We start from the raw sequence: 20,052 nt of genomic DNA, 5'->3' as shown, positions 1-20,052 counted from the left end.
ATAGTTCACTTTCTCCGTACCTTCTTGGTATGTCTCAGCTCCGAAGTCTGCATATCCCCAGCTTGTTCCTCGCACAAGTTAACACTTTGGTGATCCCTTTTCAGCAGGAGATTCACCTTGGCTGTGAGGTCCTTAATAGCATCAGTCTCGACAGCATTGACCCGAACCGTACGGTCATAATCTGTACCGTGATTGCTGTTGCTTGCCGCAAGGTTCTCTATTAATGCATTGGCTTCGTTCGCGGTGTTGGTGGAGAAATCTCTCTTGCTGGCCATGTCTAATGCCATCTGGTACTTCTGTTCGATGTCCCCATAGAAGATGTTCATCAGATTCTCGTGGGTGTAACCGTGGTGAGGGCAGTCTCGAAGATATTCCTTGAACCTTTCCCATGCTTCACAAAACGACTCCATGCCTCCTTGCGAGAATGTAGTGATCTTACTTCGCAGTTTGGCTGAGCGTGACTTGTTGTAAAAGTGATTCAGGAAAGCTGCTCTACATTGTGCCGAAGTAGTGAGTGATCCAGCATCCAACAGGTTCAGCCATCTAAGTGCCTTATGCGCCAAAGAGAACTAGAACAGAGTCAGCATTAGATAGTCATAGGGTACACCATTGGACCTCGTCGTACTGGTCAGCCTCTCAAAAGCCTCAATGTGATCTAGGGGACTCTCCGATGGTAGCCCATGGAACACACGGTTCTGAACTAGATTGATAAGACTATGCTTAATCTCATAGTCTTGCCTTGCAGGTGCGGGAGGTTGAATCGCTGATCGATTCGCAAATAGCCTATTTTGAGCATCCTCATCCCTTAAGGTGGCTTGCCTTGCGGGTGGATTCAGTACAGCTTGCTCTTGCTGCCTCTGCTGTTGTTGGACAATTCCCAGCTGAGGATTGGGCGGGTTAGCCCCTGTGTTATCTCCGTCAGCCATAGGATTGGCCTGGGCTCTTGCTCTCCGGTTCTCGCGTTCAAGCTGTGCTAACTCCTTGTTTCCTAGTATACGCAGATCAGTTTTCTTGCTGCTCCTTATATGTATACACCTGAAACCAAGAAATAAGGTTGCGAGAACTCGTTAGTAACTCAAATAAACTAAACCTTAGACTAAACGTGAATCTAAAATTTCAAAGGCAACGTTTGGGTCGCCGGCAACGGCGCCAAATTGATCAGAGTTCAATTAAAACCCAAAGCACACTCAACCAAGATCAAGTGGTGTCGTCGTAGCACTTTAGGGTCGAATCCACAGAGACCAAACAATGCACTATGAAATTGTATAGATCAAATTAAGCTAAGGCAATGAAGAAGATTGTATTTCAAGTAACCGAACAAAACAGAAAATAAATAAGAGTTTGTAAAATCAAGAGAAAGTATTGGGCGCAGGGAATCAATCAAGGGTTATGATCACGAAATTGGGTGATGGATTGGGATAGCTTTAGGAACCGTACTTGAACTCAAATCTCAAATATAAAACTAACCTACTGTCGCAGCATTAGTTATCTATGCAAGGAATTGAATGAACCCTAAACCGTCATTTGAATCTAAACAATCCTAGCAAGCAATAAGTTCTAGTTTGATTATGTTCACAAGGTGCGCCAACTTCAACTGTCGTTGGCTAAGGATCACCTTGCTCACCTATGTTCTTCAAGTAATTCAACAACACTTTTGATGCCTAGATGAATTAAACCTATGATCATAAACTAGGTAGCTAATCTAGTTTAAGCAATAAGAACAACTATAGATGAAGAACTCAATAGATCAATCCCAAATCTAACAACCTAAATCAGAGAATCATGAAACCCCCTTTGAAACCCGAAACCCAACAGAGAGACTACTCAGAGATGATAATCAAAGCACAACAAATCAAGGATGAAGAAATCATAATCGAATTGCAAAGAGAAATAATCGGGTTCAGAATTCTTCTCCAAAGGGTTAGAAAGGATAAGAGATCTTCTCCCAAGCTTACAAGTGCTCAAAGGCTGCGTAGAATAAAAATTGTGTTTCTAGGGGTCGAGCCCCGTGCTTAAATAATAAAATAAATCTCTAAAAAGTCGGTTTAAAACGAAAAAGGAAAGATTTGCGTCAGGGACGGGATTGGTCGATCTCGCGAGGATCAGTCGATCCGGAACGTTTTTCTGCTCTCACTCCATCTGCTTACTAGCCTGTATCAATCTTCAACCAATCGGCTCCATATGCATGTTTTCATCCCCAAAACGCTCAGATTCCTTCCAAAGTCACATAAGACCTGTAAAGACTCACAAAAGACAAAAAGGACTCTAAAAGCACATTTGGACCTAGGAAAAGACTCAAAACAAACCTAAAAACTGTAGTTAAAAACCCTATAAAATGCAGACACATCAGATTCGATAAACAAGGATAAGGATAGAAAGTGTTGAGGAAGCTTCGGTAACTTAATTAGTTTTTGGTTTTTATATATAGTTTTTGATAATAAAATTAGAATAAAATTATTTGAGGAAAAAAGAAGAAAAAAGCCAAGTTGAAAAATCCACAAAATGTGGTTTAAGGATTTTAGGAAGGTATTGTTAAAATCCTCCAAAATCTGGTTTTCCTAATTTTTAGAAAATCTATTTTTCTTTATAATCGTGAACGGCTTAAAAAGTGAATTTTGTATAACCAAAACCTTAAAACTAATACAAAATTAGATTCCATTCAAGGCCTTTGATTGATTTTGGATTAAAATTGGTTTAATTCAAATTTAATGGATTTGGTTTACTTTTGGCTTTAACTATGGTAAACAATCAAACCCCAGATTGAGAGAGACATAAATAAGAGATTATAAGTTGAATAAAGAAGATGATTAGAGTTATTTGTTCTTTGCCCTATAAAATTCTAAAGCAAGTTTAGGTATGTCTACTCTCACTTTCGTTACGCTATGGGTTACTCTAAAAATATCCCAAGTCGTTTATATTTTCATGTTGGATTTAGCTGGGTTACTAAAAAACCTAGACTAGACCCAACCTTGAAGGAGAGGCAAAGTTGTTGGTTTAGGTGAAGTTATACAAAAGATTCCCTCATAGGATTGTGATTTCTTTGTGGATGTTAAATGCTCTTGGATTCCAACAAAGTTTAATAGATATATGTAGGTGTTGCAACCGTTATATATACGATTGTAACAAGCTCTTATACAACTACTGCTAACAATATGTGGTGTTCACAGATTCTCAAGTTACTCCAACGAAATCTACTACATGTCCCATTCTCTTACCTATGGCCATTACTCCGGTCACTTCTACTGATTCATAAGGTGCTATAACACCCACTAGTCTCTACCTATGTTGAGGCTGCTCCAGTAACTTCATCAACAATGTTTTCACCTACTTTTTAGTTAGTTCAAACCAAATCAATATCTCTTACCGTTTTGCTAACGACATTTAGTAAATATCTATTTTCTCCCTAAATTAGGCTTATTAGCTTTGCAAGGGACTCTCTTCGGTGGCAATAGGTTTTCTTGCCTTAGACTCAGGAAATAATTCAAAGTACGAGATAGGTCAATAAACAGTCAAGTCTTGAGTAGGAAAGCCAATTAGGCCTATTCAAAAATTCCGAAAACAAATCATTGGACGTTAGCAGGTATGCAAAGCAAAAGCAGATGTGGTGGTTGGAGTGGTCATATATTATTGTCTAATAGTTTAAAACATTAATACAATACTACATAGATAAAATGTGAAGATGCAGCATTTGAACTAGTGGATGTACTACTTCAGATGGACATCATACTAGTTCAAAAACATAGTATCAAAATAAGGAAACTAACTATGTTGATTAACGACAATGAAGGATCCATAAGCAGGAGGCTTCAAGAGGCTAGGGTTAGAAGGCACATGGGGCTTCTAGAAGAGTGAAGAGCTTCATGTCTACAATAGGATTGTTTCATGTCTACAATAGGAATGTAAACATGAAGTAAGAGGATAATTTCCTAATCTATAAAGAAAAAAGAAATTGTCTCATACCTATTAGAAATTAAATAGGGAATTTGCTATCTGTATAGAATAGACCTAGTTCTATAAAAAGGGTGCAAAAGCTGTTGTAAGGTTTAGCACAAACAAGAGAAAGTTTACCTAGCTAATAAGGTTTAATCTTTAAGAAAAAGAAGAGCTAAGAACTTAGGGAGAGCTTGAGGTTTCTTTAGGTTCTAAGATTTGTTGTATTATCTTAGAAAGAGAGTTTTGAGAGAATAGAAAATTGTTTAGAACAAAACATGTAAACAAATTTTCTATTAGTAAAAAGAGAGTTCAAAGAAAACATTGCTTTACTGCGTTAATTGATACAAATCAATAGTTATTGCATTTACAAAATGAACTAATATTGTATTATAATGTTTTAAATTATACTATTGTAATGCCTGAACACTATTTTTAGTTTATTCTATGTCCACTTCCGGTTTATGGATCTAGTTCTCTTAGTGGGCTCCACGTCCGCTCTTGGTTTGTAGGTCCTTCCATATCCGACGGTCGGTTTGCTATGTCCGATAGATCTTAAAGAGTTGTTTACCGAGCCTAAAAATCATCACATGATTTTTTTTTATGTTTTGTCCTCACTCGCACAGTTCCGACAATCGCTTCTCGAAAAATCACCTATTTTAAAACTATTTCAACAAAATCACGCTTAAATGTGGAGTTCTCTCAAGATATTTGACCAAAAAATAAATATAGTTTGTTCATATAAATGACCAAATTAATTATTTTAAACCTTTCTGCATCCTGAAACCATAGTGTTACAACTATGAAACAAAATTATGTTGATACTAAATCCTTATGGTTCATTTGATAAGACAATACATTATTATCATATAGTTACAAAAATATTACTATTATCTTTATTATCATCTAGTTACAAAAACATTACTATTATCTTTAGGAAAAAAGTACATTATTTTCCTTTATTCCAAGATAACACGCGTTCCAACGTTGTATTAGCCTTTCTTGCAAAGTATATTCCATCGATTCTAGCAGCCCATATGCGTAGCTGACCACATCGAGGAATAAGTCTTGGTCCTGCTTTGTATACTTCAACGTCAAATGAATACTCCATGTTAGTCCCTTGCCTTAAAATACAATTCCATCTTGTTAAATTGGGTATTTCATCATGGAATTTTATGGTAAATGGAGGGGCCAGAAAGCCTAATTTTTTCACGCCTAGATCATCATCTTTGGAATAACAATGATATTCGAGAATACGATCAGGACCGAGTGCGTTAATAATTTCTACCCGATTTTTTACGCAAGCTTGATTTAGCACAAAATACGAAATAGTAAGTAAAAGAAAAAATATGAGATGATTCATTTTTGGATCTATTGGAGTAATAACATCATCAACATAAAGTATTTATAATTATCTTGTTTGAAAGAAGACGTTTTTCTCCTTTGATTTTTACTCTATAATCTTTTTATGGCTGTAGATAAGGACCCAGTTAAACCTTTAAGCTAATTCTGGACGTAAATATGAAATAATAAACCTTTTATGGTGTTTAGTTAAACCTTCTACATAATAACGATTTTTTCTTAGAAAACAAAATTGACTGTAACCTCAGTCGAAGTTTTCAATAAACTAGTCAAAGATAGCTTTGAATCAGTCAAAGTATCCAAAAATAAACAGCCAAAGTAATTATTATTTGACTTTCTTAAAACTGAAGACTGGTTTCGTTTGATTACTTTGGATTAAAATTTGTATAATTTTGGTTCAATTTTTTTGGTTATTAAATTCAGTTTAAATATGGTTCAAATTACGTTCCTTGGTCTGATTTTGAGTTGCCTTTGATTGATTTTTTTAAGAGTTGTTTAATTCAATTTTAATTTGATTTGATTAATTTTGGGTTTAATCATGGTTTAGTAAATTAGAATTCAAATTGGTTGATTAAGTTAGGATGTGATTCAGTTTAGTTAAACGATTTTAATTCTTAGTCAATTATTTAAATGGTTATTACAAAAAATAATTAGAAAAATAATGTTATGAAGGGGGGAAATCCAGCCCAAGCTAGGAAATATATTTGACAGCTAAAATTTTTAGAATTAATACTTAGTTTTATAAAAACAATTTCACATACACTACAACACACCACAAATACGCTATTTAATACATAAGATAGCGTTTCCATAAACGTTATCTTTGCCGCTGCTATACCCTCATATAATATAACATTAATTTTCGTGCTATCTTTAAATCAGTTAATGATAGCACTAATACATATGCTATAATATTATTTATGGTAGCGTCTTGTATGTGTCAAGTTATAGATTATTATTGTAATGCTTTTGTGCAATTATAAATTTGATGATAACTATCTTTTACCGCTATTTTATAGTTTATATTAGCGTGAGTGTTGCACTATAATAATGTTAGTAGTATGTTTTTATAATTAATTTTATTATATTATATTATTACTAATTAATATTTATTCCTATAGCAAATTGTAGAAATAATTCATACATAAAAATTAAAATATCTTGACAAACACAAGTTCAAACTTAAATATCTTGACAAACACAAGTTCAAATTCTTAGATAAACTTAAAAACCATGACATTCATAATTAAGTCAATAGGGAGAGAAGGAGAGTAAAAAGTAGGAAAGTTTCAGATGACTTCAATCCTTGGAGCACATAACAACTCTGTTCTCCGGCCATGCAATAGAAGTACCAAGCACATCTTCCATTGTCTCGATTTCAGAAGTTGTCCTCCACACTGCTCCGTCATTGATCTTCACAACATCTACCCAAACTCGAACTGCATTTGGACCCAAGGGTGCGAAGTGGACAGTGTAGTATGGATCATTTGAAGCCCATAATCCTTCAGCAACAACATTCCGCTGCGGAGTAGAGAAATAACCAACCAATACAACTTAACATTTCAGAGTTTCAACATTGGAATATAGATAACCAAGGAATATCAAACAACAGTTCAATGAAATATTGATAGAGTTCAAGGAAATTACCTTTGATTTTCGCAGAGGAGATTGTGGAGGTTGTTTAGTTTCCTTTACAGGAGCTTTTGGAGTTGGTTGAGTTGTTTGAGTAGCAATTGGTCTAACTGTAGAAGTCTTTGGAGTTTATGGAGATTTCTCAAGAGAAGGCGATGGACCTGATGACGACTTATTCATGGAAGTACTCTTAGCAGGAGACTTTCGACCTTGTGGAAATTTATGAGTAGATGCTTTTGTGTGGGCTTCATTCACCACTCTGTTGGCAGGCCAAGCTATGAAAGTATGTAATGTCTGCTCCATGTTTGTCATGTCCGGTGTAGGCCTCCATGGAAATGCATGAGGTGATATTACCACATCCACATAAATTTTCACAGCAACTGGTCCGAGGGAATACCATTAACCATAGCTTGAGGGTCTCTCGACTGCCAAAGGCCTTCAGCAACATGATTTTCACCTGTAACCCAATCCATCAGAGTGCATCTGTTCTTCGAACTTACATATGGGCTCTGTGAAACACAATAACATTAAAAACCCAGTCTCAAAGGCAAAAAACCATTATCAATAAACTAATAACATTATCATTACCATCAAAATTTCAAAGATAATTCAAAAGAACGAAATAGTTAAGAAACCATTACCTTTGGCACAGCCTCGTCGTCACTGACCTTTTCATGTCCAGCAACACAACTATCTGCCTCCCACGCAATAATATGACCAATAGCCTCCTCCATAGTTGTCATCTTTGTTGTAGGTCTCCAAAGAAATGCATTTGGGATGATGGCAGATTCCACCAACACTTTCATAGTGTTAGGTCTTAATAGAATTTCATTCACATACTCCTCAGGATCAGTAGAAAGAAGACGGCCCTCAGCGACAATTTCCTCAGTTCCAGTCCAATCAACCAATAGACACTTAGGTGGTACTGATTTGTTAACACACTACGAAATGGAAATAGTACTTAGTCATTTGATTGAGTATTTAAAGGGAACAAAGAAGAGATATTAGTGACTTACTGATGCAGCATAACAGCTCTAAAGACAGACAAAACTAGCTTAATGATTTCTTTTTAGTTGGACTTTCCTTTTCATCGTTTTCTTTTACTTTCTGTTCTTATGTTCTGTTTCTATTTTTAATTTAGGAAGTTTAGCATTCTTAGGAAATGAGAACTCTATATATAGAGACCTTGTCGAGTCATTGAGACTACCTTATTATTGAATATTAATCAAAGAACCTTTTTTCAAAGGCATCTTCTTCTTCCTTAAGCACGGGTATTCTCTGAGAATTCAACGGGTTTAAGAAGGCTTGGTTAACGGGTATTCTCAGAATTCAACGTTCTCCTCGCTCTATTGTTACTTCCGCTACGTCAGTTGGTATCAGTGACTTGAGCATCGAATTAGGGTTCGGTGTTTTTGATCCTGTTTTCAATGGCACCGCGGCCAGACAAACAACCGATCAAAGATGAAACTAACTTTCAACACTTTTTCGAAGAGTTCCAAACTTCGTTGCGACAAACGTTGATTGAAGCAGTTCAACAAGGAGTTCAAGTTGGTGTTCAACAAGGAGTTCAAGCAGCATTGGCGGCTAACAACAACACAAACCAAGCAAGACAAACTGCTCCTCGCTGTGACGTCTTTCACTACTCCGACAATGATTCTGACCATGATGACAATCCGTTTGGCGACGTACGTAACAAGAATCAAAACAGAGCACTTCGAGTTCATGAAGAACAGGGTCATGAAGAAAAGAATTCTCGCTGGGAATTAGGATTTAAGATAGAAATACCTGAGTTCCAAGGTAGTGCTCAACCTGAAGATTTTCTTGATTGGATAGTTGCTGTTGATGAATTCTTAGAATTCAAAAGTGTTCCTGAAAGTAAGCAAGTTTCTCTAGTTTCTACACGATTTCGTGGACGAGCTGCAGCTTGGTGGAATCAATTTAAGCTTAATCAAACTTGCCAAGGAAAAGAAAAAGTGCCGTCTTGGGATAAATTAAAAAAACACATGAAGAAACCGTTTCTTCCTTACAACTATTCACGTCTTCTTTTCCAAAAATTTCACAACCTCCACCAAGGATCTCGACCCATGGATGATTATGCGACAGAATTTTATCAGATGTTGACTCGTATAGATATACATGATTCAGAGGATCAGCTTGTGGCAAGATTTATTGCGGGATTACGGCTTCCACTACAAAATATGTTGAATCAGTTTGATCCAGTTACAGTATCAGAGGCTCATCAACGTGCCATTGTCATGGAAACACAGACCAAAAGTAGTAGTTACAACAACTCTTCGTGGAGCTCGCGACAACGCTCTAATCCCACCATGGGAACAGGTGATTCTGCGACACGTGATGATGCAGCAAACCCGAGTCCACAACAACAGTCAAACAACTCCTCTTCAAACGAGTTGCAGGTCTATTCTCGACCACCTCCTCGCACAAACGCTTTACGTTGTTTTACTTGCGGAGAATCGGGGCATCGTCAATCAGCATGTCCAAACAAGAATCGTTGTGGTCTTCTCACTACAGAAGTTGAAGCTGATAATGATCCATGATATGATGTCTATGATGATGATAACAATACAGAGGAAACAGAGGCATGTTTACAAGGAGATTCTGGAATTTTTTTGGTGTTGCGTCGTAGTTGTTTTGCACCTAAGTCTCTGCCTGAAGTTTGGTTAAGAACGAACATATTTCAATCTACATGGACGGTTTCTGGGAAGGTTTGTCGTTTTGTCATAGATTCAGGCTGTTGCACAAATGCTATTTCTGAAGATGCAGCAAAAAAATTAGCTTTGAAGACTGAATCACATCCTTGTCCCTATCGAATATCATGGATGGATAAAGGAGTTGAAATACAAATCTCAAAACGAGTTTTGGTGGCTTTCTCTATTGGGACTGTCTATAAAGATTGCACTTATTGTGACATCATTCCAATGGATGTGGCTCACATTATCTTAGGTCGTCCTTGGCAATATGATCGTCGCACCTTGCATGATGGCTTTGTAAACAATTATTCTTTCTTGTTTCAGGGTCGTAAGATTACTTTATTACCGTCACCTGAGACTACAAGCAGTGACGAAAATGGTGATAAGCCATCAACAAAACCCGCTCTCTTGCTTTCTAAAGCCCTATTTGAACAACAATTACAGAACACGAAGGTGGTGTTTGCATTAGTGGCTGCATCACAACAAGATAGCTCTGTTTCAAGCATACCACCAGCCTTTCAAGACCTTATATCTAACTTTCATGACGTATTCCCTGAAGATTTACCCGCAGGACTTCCTCCGTTACGCGACATTCAACATCAAATAGATTTGGTCCCTAATGCCACTCTTCCAAATCGTCCTCATTATAGAATGAGTCCTCTAGAGCATGAAAAATTACGAAGGCAGGTTGAAGAACTTCTCGCTAAAGGATATCTTCGGGAGAGTCTTAGTCCGTGTGCGGTTCCAGCCCTTCTCATACCAAAAAAAGATGGTTCTTGGCGTATGTGTATTGATAGTAGAGCTATCAATAAAATTACAACGAGATACCGGTTTCCAATTCCACGTCTTGATGACTTGTTGGATCAAATTGGTGGTGCCTCTATATTTTCAAAACTTGATCTGAAAAGTGGGTACCATCAAATCCGGATTAAACCGGGTGACGAGTGGAAAACAGCTTTTAAAACACGAGAAGACCTTTTTGAGTGGCTGGTGATGCCATTCGGCCTCTCAAACGCACCTAGTACCTTCATGAGAGTAATGAATCAAGCTTTACGCCCATTTATTGGTCGCTTTGTTGTCGTCTACTTCGATGACATACTGATTTTTAGCTCCTCAATGTCACAACATCTAGACCATCTCCGTGACGTCCTTAATGTGCTGCGACAGGAAAAGCTTTTTGTGGCTAGCAAAAAGTGTGAATTTGGAGTTCCTGAATTGTTATTCCTTGGTTACGTAGTCTCCGCTTCAGGTCTTAAAGTTGATCCACAGAAAATTGAAACCATCACATCTTGGCCTATTCCATCTACGTTAACCGAAACTCGAAGCTTCCATGGTCTTGCATATTTTTATCGTCGATTTGTTCCAAATTTTAGTTCTGTCATGTCCCCCATCACAGATTGCATAAAAGGATCTTCATTCTCTTGGACGTCGGAAGCTTCACATGCCTTTAATGAAATTAAACGACTCTTGACATCATCACCTATTCTTGTTTTACCAGATTTCGCTTGTCCTTTCGAACTTCACTGTGATGCATCAAAACTTGGAATTGGAGCTGTTCTAAGTCAAAAAGGGCGACCGATAGCATATTACAGCGAGAAATTAGCTGGTTCGAGGGTTCACTATAGCACATATGATGTTGAATTATACGCAGTGGTACAAGCCATACGACATTGGCGACATTATCTTTTTCATCAAGAATTTGTTTTGTTCACAGATCATGTTGCTTTGAAGTACCTTGGGAACCAAGACAATATATCTGCACGCCATGCCTCTTGGATAGCTTATCTTCAACAATTCACTTTTGTCATTAAGCATGAAGCTGGTAAATTAAACAAGGTGGCAGATGCTTTAAGTCGTCGCCATAGTCTCTTGGCAGCCTTGCAAGTTTCTGTTCCTGGGTTTACAACGTTCTCAAATCTGTATCCCACTGATCCATTTTTTGCCACAATATGGGCGGAGCTCCACCAGGGTCCCATGCTCAATTACACGCTAACAGATGGTTTTGTTTTTCATAATAATAAACTATGCGTTCCAGAGTGCAGCCTCCGTCTTCAAATTATTAAAGAGCTTCACAACGAGGGGCATGTTGGAAGAGATAGAACTCTTAAGCTTGTTACGGACCAATACTTTTGGCCTGGGATGAGACGTGATGTTGAAAGATTTGTGATTCGTTGTGGTCAGTGTCAAACAGCCAAAGGACAAGCTTCCAACAAAGGTCTTTATTTACCGTTGCCCGTTCCGACGCAATCGTGGACAGATATAAGCATGGACTTTGTTCTAGGACTTCCTCGCACTCAATGAGGTTACGATTCTATTTTTGTTGTGGTTGATCGATTCTCTAAATTGGCACATTTTATACCTTGCAAAAAGACCACAGATGCAGTGCAAGTAGCTCAATTATTTTTCAAAGAAATTTATCGTCTCCATGGGCTGCCACAATCTATTGTCTCCGACCGTGATTCTCGGTTTTTGAGTCACTTTTGGCGTTCTTTATGGAAAATTTTGCAAACAAGCTTGGACATGAGTACGCCATATCATCCCCAAACAGATGGGCAAACCGAAGTAACTAATCGGTCTTTGGGAAATTTGCTTCGCAGTTTAGTGGGAGATAACATTCGCAAATGGGTTCTTGTGTTGAGTCGCGCTGAATTTGCTCATAACCATGCCGCAAATAGAAGTACAGGATTCAGCCCTTTTCATGTCGTCTATGGTTTGTTGCCTCGTTGTCCTCTTGACCTGACATCAATGCCAGATCCTTCTAGGTTTCATGGTACAGCTGTGGACTTTGTGGAAGATTTAACTCGTATTCACGCCCAAACTCAGGATAATTTGATCACTTTGACAAAGACATATAAGGAACGTATTGATAAGCACCGCCGTGATGTACAATTTGAAGTTGGTGACTTCGTTTGGGTAGTGCTTACCAAATATAGATTTGCAGCACAAGAATACAATAAACTGAAAGCTCGTAAGATTGGCCCTGTTGAGATCATTGAAAAGATTAATGCTAATGCCTATAGACTACACCTTCCAGATCATCTTCGTACGGCCAATGTATTCAACATTAAGCATCTATTTCATCATGAACCAGAGGACGTCGACTTACCAGCAGATTCAGAGCCGAATCTTTTTCAGGAGGGGGGACCTGATGCAGCATAACAGCTCTAAAGACAGACAAAACTAGCTTAATGATTTCTTTTTAGTTGGACTTTCCTTTTCATCGTTTTCTTTTACTTTCTGTTCTTATGTTCTGTTTCTATTTTTAATTTAGGAAGTTTAGCATTCTTAGGAATTGAGAACTCTATATATAGAGACCTTGTCGAGTCATTGAGACCACCTTATTATTGAATATTAATCAAAGAACCTTTTTTCAAAGGCATCTTCTTCTTTCTTAAGCACGGGTATTCTCTGAGAATTCAACGGGTTTAAGAAGGCTTGGTTAACGGGTATTCTCAGAATTCAACGTTCTCCTCGCTCTATTGTTACTTCCGCTACGTCACTTACTCTTGGAGCTGAGGTTTCACCTTTCTCATCTTCTCTTTGTTACAAAATGGCAGTGTAGTGACCCTCACCATGGGGTAAAATTCAAAATGAAAACCCATGACCAAAAGATTTGGAAAGGACTTGGCAATGTGCCAAGGAAGGAGAGCAAAAGAATTGCCGAAGAAGTGTCCGAGGAAATGTTGATGGTTCGAGAGATGGCCGATGGTACTGAGGCGTACCGCAAAGTGCCGAGGTGTACCGCAAATTGCCGAGACGTACCGCAAATTGCCGAGGCATACCACAAATTGCCGAGGCATACCACAAATTGCCAAAACGTACCGCAAAGTCCCGAGACTTATCGCAGAATCGTCTGAGGCGTGTCGCAAAACCCGACCCAGACCGAGCCGTGACGCGTACCGTCGACAACCCACGGTAGTGCCGACCGAGCCGACAAGTTCCGGATTTTAAGGAGCTTTTGTCTCCTCTATTTGGCCAATCACAATGCATGCAAGAAAGTGGGAGACAAGAATCTCTATCACTTTTTATGTTTGGCCAATCGCATCTCAACAAGGAAAAGTGAGAATCATCATCATTTGTCTTTTTCTAAAAGCGGCCAATGATGATTCAAGCAAGAGGAAGAAGGGAGACAATGGAGATTCTTTGGTGTAAGTTTAGCTTGGCCACCAAGTTTTCACAAAGGAAGATAGAGGAGTTCGACCAAGTGCCTTACATGCATTGGTAGATCCAGCCGCCCAAACTCCCTATAAAAAGAGCTCTCTTTCCTTTCTCATTTCGCAAAACCAAAAGAAGAAGAGAAAAGAAAGAAAAGAGAGAAAGGGTGAGGAAGAGAGGAAGGAGAGAAGGGAAAGGAAGAGAGGAAGAAGGAAGTGAGTGCAAGACAAGACTATCGACCATCGCCAAGTGTTGCATCGAGAAGGAACTCGATCGCAACAATGGAATAGATCCGAAGTGCTGCCGCGAGAGGAACACTATCAAAAGAAGCCGACCACACCTTACAAGAGATCGCCGGTTATCTGTGAGTTCAGGCACACTACACCGAGCTAGATGGATTCCGATGACGTCCATCTAGTAAACGGTTGCATGGAGTTTTAGTTGCATTTTTACTTGATTTATCTTTGTGATTTTTCTTGTTAAATGCATGTGATGTGAGGTTACACTCGTTGCTAGTTCGAAATGTTCTAGTAATGGAGTCGGTAACATGGTGGAGCGCTACTCTCGGTACTAGTTCGAAAGGATCTAGTATTGGAGATGGTAGCTAGTTTAGATACTTGTAAAATTATGAGCTTTAAAACCATAAAAACACAAGTATCTAATTGTTGAAGTCTTAATGCGTGTAGTCTGCAAGAAATTCCGGCTAGCTTAGTAAGACTTGGGTATGGCTGTCCTTAGAGTATTTCCGTACAGCATGCAGCCGCGACATGTAACCCATGTTCGTGGGTTGTAGAGTCTGGGACGAAGAGCTTGGAGGTTACTTGGTTGGCTACCCTGGCCGATGCTGTCTACACGACAGTGTAGCTTAAGTGAAGTCCGGTTGCATGCCTTTGTGGCTGCAATGCGGTTGTTCAAGAGTTGTTGAGGAGAGGAAGCATACCGGGCCCATAAGAATTAAAACTTGTCTAAAACTCTTTAGTTTTTATTCAAGTTTGCATGTTGCATGTTGTTTGTAGTTGATTGATTTGCTTGCTTGACTAACTTGCTTAGCTCATTATCTTCCGCATGCTATCTATGATTGTTGGTTGTTGATTGTTGCTTGCATGCATGGTTGCTTCATTGATTGTTGCATGCATGCTTGCTTGATTGTTGTGTGGGGTTTGAGAATTGGGGATTTATTATGATTTTGCAGGAATCCTGAGCTCACTAAGTAATCTTTATGATTACTTATTGATCTGTGTTTGCCTTGCAGGAAACCCTAGAGGGAACTAGAGGGCGTGGTGAACGAGTAGGACGCCGGAGTAGTTTGTGTGTCTATTGTAAAATAAAGTATGTTGTTTTGTAATCGACCTTTGGCTCTAAGCCTTAAACTCGAACTCTTTAAACCTTTTAGTTTTGTTTTGTAATAAACTTTTTAAGTATTTAATATATTCGGATTTTCTTATTCGTACGAGCCATAACTGATATAGGACTTTGTCCGAGTCGGCTCAACGCATGGAATGTCTCAAGGGTTGCAAAGCCTAAAAGATGTTCCATGCGGTTCGGAAACGCCACCGACGGACTGGCTAAGGGGCATGATGTCTTCTTGAACCTCGGCCAGATCGTTGGTGAACATTCCCAAAGTAACGTCCCGGGGCGGTCTGTGGCCGTCCGGCCATAGGGCGGTTTGGGGCCATTACAGGCAGTGTAAATGTTAAACAAATATTTTATCTTACTCAAATCAGAAGTTAAGCATAATAAGATACTACTGATAAATGGTTACCGGGTTATTCATTCTCAGTATATCTTGCATTTGATTCATATATGCAGACTTGACTTGGTAACAAGCTAGCTTTGTCGTAGACATACCGCGACCCATGGCCCTTAACCGACCTGGATTATGAGGTCCTAATATTTGAGTGAGTGTATCGTTCTTACCAAGAGTTGATGTTGATGCGGAAGGAGCGCCACTATCAATATTTGCTGTACTCTGAATAGCAATAATATAAATTCGTAAATGTAATCATAACCGACTTTATATAACTGAAAGAAATTGAAAGCAAACTTCTACACTTACTATTCTTTTCCGCAGCCTGGTTATTAACCGGAGTCCCATCTTTTTTTGTCCGTGACTTGACCCACACTTTCAGCCTTGTCACTTGATTGGGTTCAGATGAACTCTATTTCTTTAGAAAAAATAGAATCAACCATATACCATTTCATTTATAAATCACAATAGAATAAAAAGAATTATACTTACCATTTTTTCAGTCAGTCGAACCATTCCTTTACAGCTAACAGTGTGAGGAATCTGTTTCTGCCGTCTCTCCTTGTATGAATCACTCAGAGCCTTAAAAGCTGAGCTAGCTTTATGGTTGACAAATTTATGCCACTCTCCCGGGTGAATGTTCTTCGGTTTTAGATGCATCCTATCCTTCATGGTCTTAGCCTTCCTGATCTGTGTTACTAGACGTGATTTGGAAGCTCTCCAAAGACATCCCATTTTCCTGAATGCACCAATCTTTTGATACTTCTCGTCTAATTTAAATCTTTCCTGCATTTAGTAACCATATAAAAAACCATTGTTAGAATCCTTAGACAAAAACTTAGAATATTTAGCAAACCCAAACAAATTTTGAAGAAACATTAACCTGAATAGATTTCCAGAGGACTGTTTTGATGTTTTCGCCAACCTTTCTCCAATCATCGATTATTATAGAAATGTGTTCCCTTACCAATGGACCCAGGTATGATGACAGCTTCACTGAACCTGGTCCACATGGTTCACCAAATTCAGTGAAATCAACTGGTTGTCGTCTAGCTGGACCCATGGCTATATGTTTCATCCTAGTAGGTCCACGCCTCCATGGAGAAGGATGAATGGATACATCACAGTTCGATTATAGGCATAACGAGGGATCCATAATTTCATCCCAAAAACGATAGTATCGCAATCATATGTTCCTGAATCCCAAATCCAAAATTGATCTCCCTTTCTCAGATTGGAGAAATCCAAAATAGAGTCACAACCTATGTGATGACGAAAGTGACACGTTTCCAAGATGAAATGACATACACCATTCGAAAATGGAAAGAAGCCGACACCATAACCTTTGGACTCTGGCCATATTATATTAGGTTTGGAATTATATACTTTCCCAATGGAAGAGAAAGAGAAAGCTAAATGGAACGATAATATCAAACTCATGGTTTGATTAGTGATTATGAATCCTCTGTTCCAAAAGCCATTAACCAAAAAAGCAGAAGTCGTCTCGTATCTATCATTCACTCCAAGAATGGTGATGTATGTGTGGTTATGGTACACATCCTATACCAAAAAGATGATAAACTCAAGATCTGAGAAAGGATTGGCGTAGACGAAATGAGAAAGACGATGATTTGGGATTCTCTAAATGTCAATATTATTGACGTAATCTATGTAGAAAGGAAGAAAATTAAAAAATTAAGAAATTAAGAAAAGTAAACAATTGACCGATGCCAGAGAGGCTGGCGCCGGCCCGATACAGTGGAATATTAGAGGTTTGGTTGAGCAATGCTTTGGGGGAATCGCATGTGTTCGAGAGAATGAAGACATATTTTGGTTTAAAAAGACTTGTTTTTTTGGTCCTTCGCTAGATATTTAAAAAATATCTATGCATAATTTATAAATGATAAAATATTTATTATTTTATTGGTTGAATTTTTATAAATGATAAAATATTTATTATTTTTTAAAATTCGTGCTTTTAGCCAAAAACTGATATATAATGAGACATAAAGAATATTATTTAGCTTTCTTAAACAACGTTTTGTTTGACTTATTTTGGATTACAATTAGTATAATTTTGGTTCAATGATTTGATTTATGCTATATCTATATTAACATTTTGATAGCAACTTTGTGAAAGAACCCTTCAAGTTGATTTTTAGGAAGTTTTGTGAAAGAACCCTTAAACAACGTTTTGTTTGACTTATTTTGGATTACAATTAGTATAATTTTGGTTCAATGATTTGATTTATTCTATATCTATATTAACATTTTGATAGCAACTTTGTGAAAGAACCCTTCAAGTTGATCATAGAAAATTAGAAAGTAAAAATGAAGGATTCTATAAGAGATTGTTTAGGAAGTTTTTTAAATCTTGCTGATTTGTTTTTCCTAATCTTGTAAACTATTTCATAAAATCTTTCAAAATCTTTCTATTTGATGAAAGAGTTTTCATGACTTTTGTTATGAATGAAATGATATAAAATCTTAAACCAATAACATAAAATTTGAATTCATTAACAATCCAAGATTCTTTTGTTTTACTTGAATAACATAAAACTTTTAATGACTTTATAAAACTCTTAATCCAATAACACTAGATTTTTCAAGATTTTAGATAACTTTTTACAAATCCACAACCAATAACACCAAATTTTTAAAGAGTTTTACAAAGTCTTGATTGAATAACAACATATTTTATATAACTTTTAAAGTCATTAAAATTCTTTCTAAATCCTAAACCAATAACCCCTCCTAATCAATCATATACAATCTTCATCATCGCATTTAAATTGGCAAACATGATAAATATTGAACATAAAAAACTCAATCCTACCAAAACAAAAGTCATGACTATAAACAAAAGTCAAAAGTCAAAAGTCATGACTATAAACAAAAGTCAGCGAAGACAGTTTCCACTATCGGTTGCATTTGCCATGACTATAAACAAAAGTCAAGGTCAATCGCTAGAGAAGGTGGGACTTTATTTGCCAAAACCTGTGTTCTCGCATAGTCAGCTATATGTTGCCTTATCTAGGATTACTTCTAATAAAGGATTGAAGATTCTAATTGTCAACAAAGAAGGAAAGATAGAAAGACAGTGAAAGGACCGACCTTTTTTTTAATAAATAATAAATATAAATAATATATATATATATATAAACTACAACTAGTGGTCCCATACCCACTAGCCACCTAACCATATTCACAATCAACAGCAGAATAACCATACCAATAACCAATAATAAACCAATAATAATCCAATATTATAGCATAAGCAATATTCCAATACCAAACAACAAGAAACATGAAACCAGCAACCTAGCAATATTTCTAATGACTNAACACAAATTGAGATGCATGAGTATTTGATAAACACTCAGTGAGGCAATCCTCCCATCTACTGGGCTATACACACAAGCAATAAGATCTCTACATGCCACAATCAACAATAAATAAAACAAACCAGACAATATACAAAGCATGCAACATCCGTCGTAGCTGAAAGAAGGGTGTCGATCGACACTGACAATCTGGTGTTGACCGACACCATACTGGTGTCGACCGACACCCTGCCCGACACTCCCGAAAACCCTAGTTTGTGTCGATTGACACCTCCACATGGCATCGATCGACACTCGCCAAAGTCTCGAGCCGTCCTCGCATTGGTGTCGACCGACACCGATGCCAAGCAGCGATTTCCTTCGATCAAAAACTCCGAATCTCGCCTCCAATCTTCTCCAATCCGCTCCATGCATTCCCAGAAGCCAAACCCAGCCAAATCAGCGACGAAATACCATAGAGAACTCAAAGAAACAACCACATAAACACCAAATCACATAAAAAAAACTAGATATCTTAGCTTAGATAAGCCATGGTCATGCACTCACCTCTTTGCAGGAAGATTCAGACCAAAAGCAACGAATCCAACCTTCCTAGCAAGCTTCTAGATCCTTCCTAGCTTCCAATCTCTCAAGAACAGCCAAGAATCTCACCAAAAGTCACCAAAAAGCTCAAGAACACACTTTTTCCTCCTTTTCTCTCAAAAACAACAAAGCGGCGACAAAAGAACTTCCCAAAACCCTTCTGGTCGACAAAACACTTAAATATCTTGGTTTAGTGGTTTTCCCTAAACCAAACCGGTCCAAATCGATAATTAAATCAAACCAGTCGAACCAGAAACAAACAGTGTCGATCGACACCCTCACCAAAATACCAAAAAAATGGTTCGCGGGTGTTATAATTCTCCCCCACCAATCTAGATTCGTCTTCGAATCTCGAACAACCATCAGCCAAGGATTCCCGTGCAACTATCTCCACGGCCCGCACTCCTCCGACCAATCTACAGAAGGTCACCTCTAGGTGATAGACTCACGCTCCAGGCGTCATTTGCTCTCGACTTTTGGACTTTCCTTTACTCATAGGCCTAAACCTTGAGTTTTTATTGGCTCCTCATCAGACCTAAGTCTGCATGCCATAATGTTGGCTCCTCATCGGGCCTAGACCTGCATGCTA

At 38.0% G+C, this 20,052-nt stretch overlaps 1 protein-coding gene across 3 annotated transcripts in view; it reads right to left on the bottom strand.

Moving 5' to 3' along the window:
• Nucleotides 6,418-20,052, bottom strand: part of LOC104732598 — a 48,232-nt gene continuing 34,597 nt past the window's right edge. For 2 of the 3 annotated variants that reach the window (XM_019234197.1, XM_019234198.1), the window contains exons 2-8: nt 16,421-16,539; nt 16,030-16,323; nt 15,847-15,955; nt 15,553-15,759; nt 7,566-7,865; nt 6,940-7,433; nt 6,418-6,813 (exon numbers count right to left, since the gene is read on the bottom strand). In XM_019234197.1, coding sequence (XP_019089742.1) covers nt 7,296-7,433; nt 7,566-7,865; nt 15,553-15,759; nt 15,847-15,885 — 684 coding nt within the window. In that variant the 5' untranslated portion in view covers nt 15,886-15,955; nt 16,030-16,323; nt 16,421-16,539 and the 3' untranslated portion in view covers nt 6,418-6,813; nt 6,940-7,295. The remainder of the gene's footprint in view (nt 6,814-6,939; nt 7,434-7,565; nt 7,866-15,552; nt 15,760-15,846; nt 15,956-16,029; nt 16,324-16,420; nt 16,540-20,052) is intronic. The other variant, XM_010452158.2, reaches the window with a different exon arrangement.

This window comes from Camelina sativa, chromosome 12 (assembly GCF_000633955.1).
Source record: "Camelina sativa cultivar DH55 chromosome 12, Cs, whole genome shotgun sequence".
Lineage (NCBI taxonomy): Eukaryota > Viridiplantae > Streptophyta > Magnoliopsida > Brassicales > Brassicaceae > Camelina > Camelina sativa.
The sequence above is the reverse complement of the archived record's forward strand: the minus strand, read 5'-3'. Positions and strand labels throughout refer to the sequence as shown.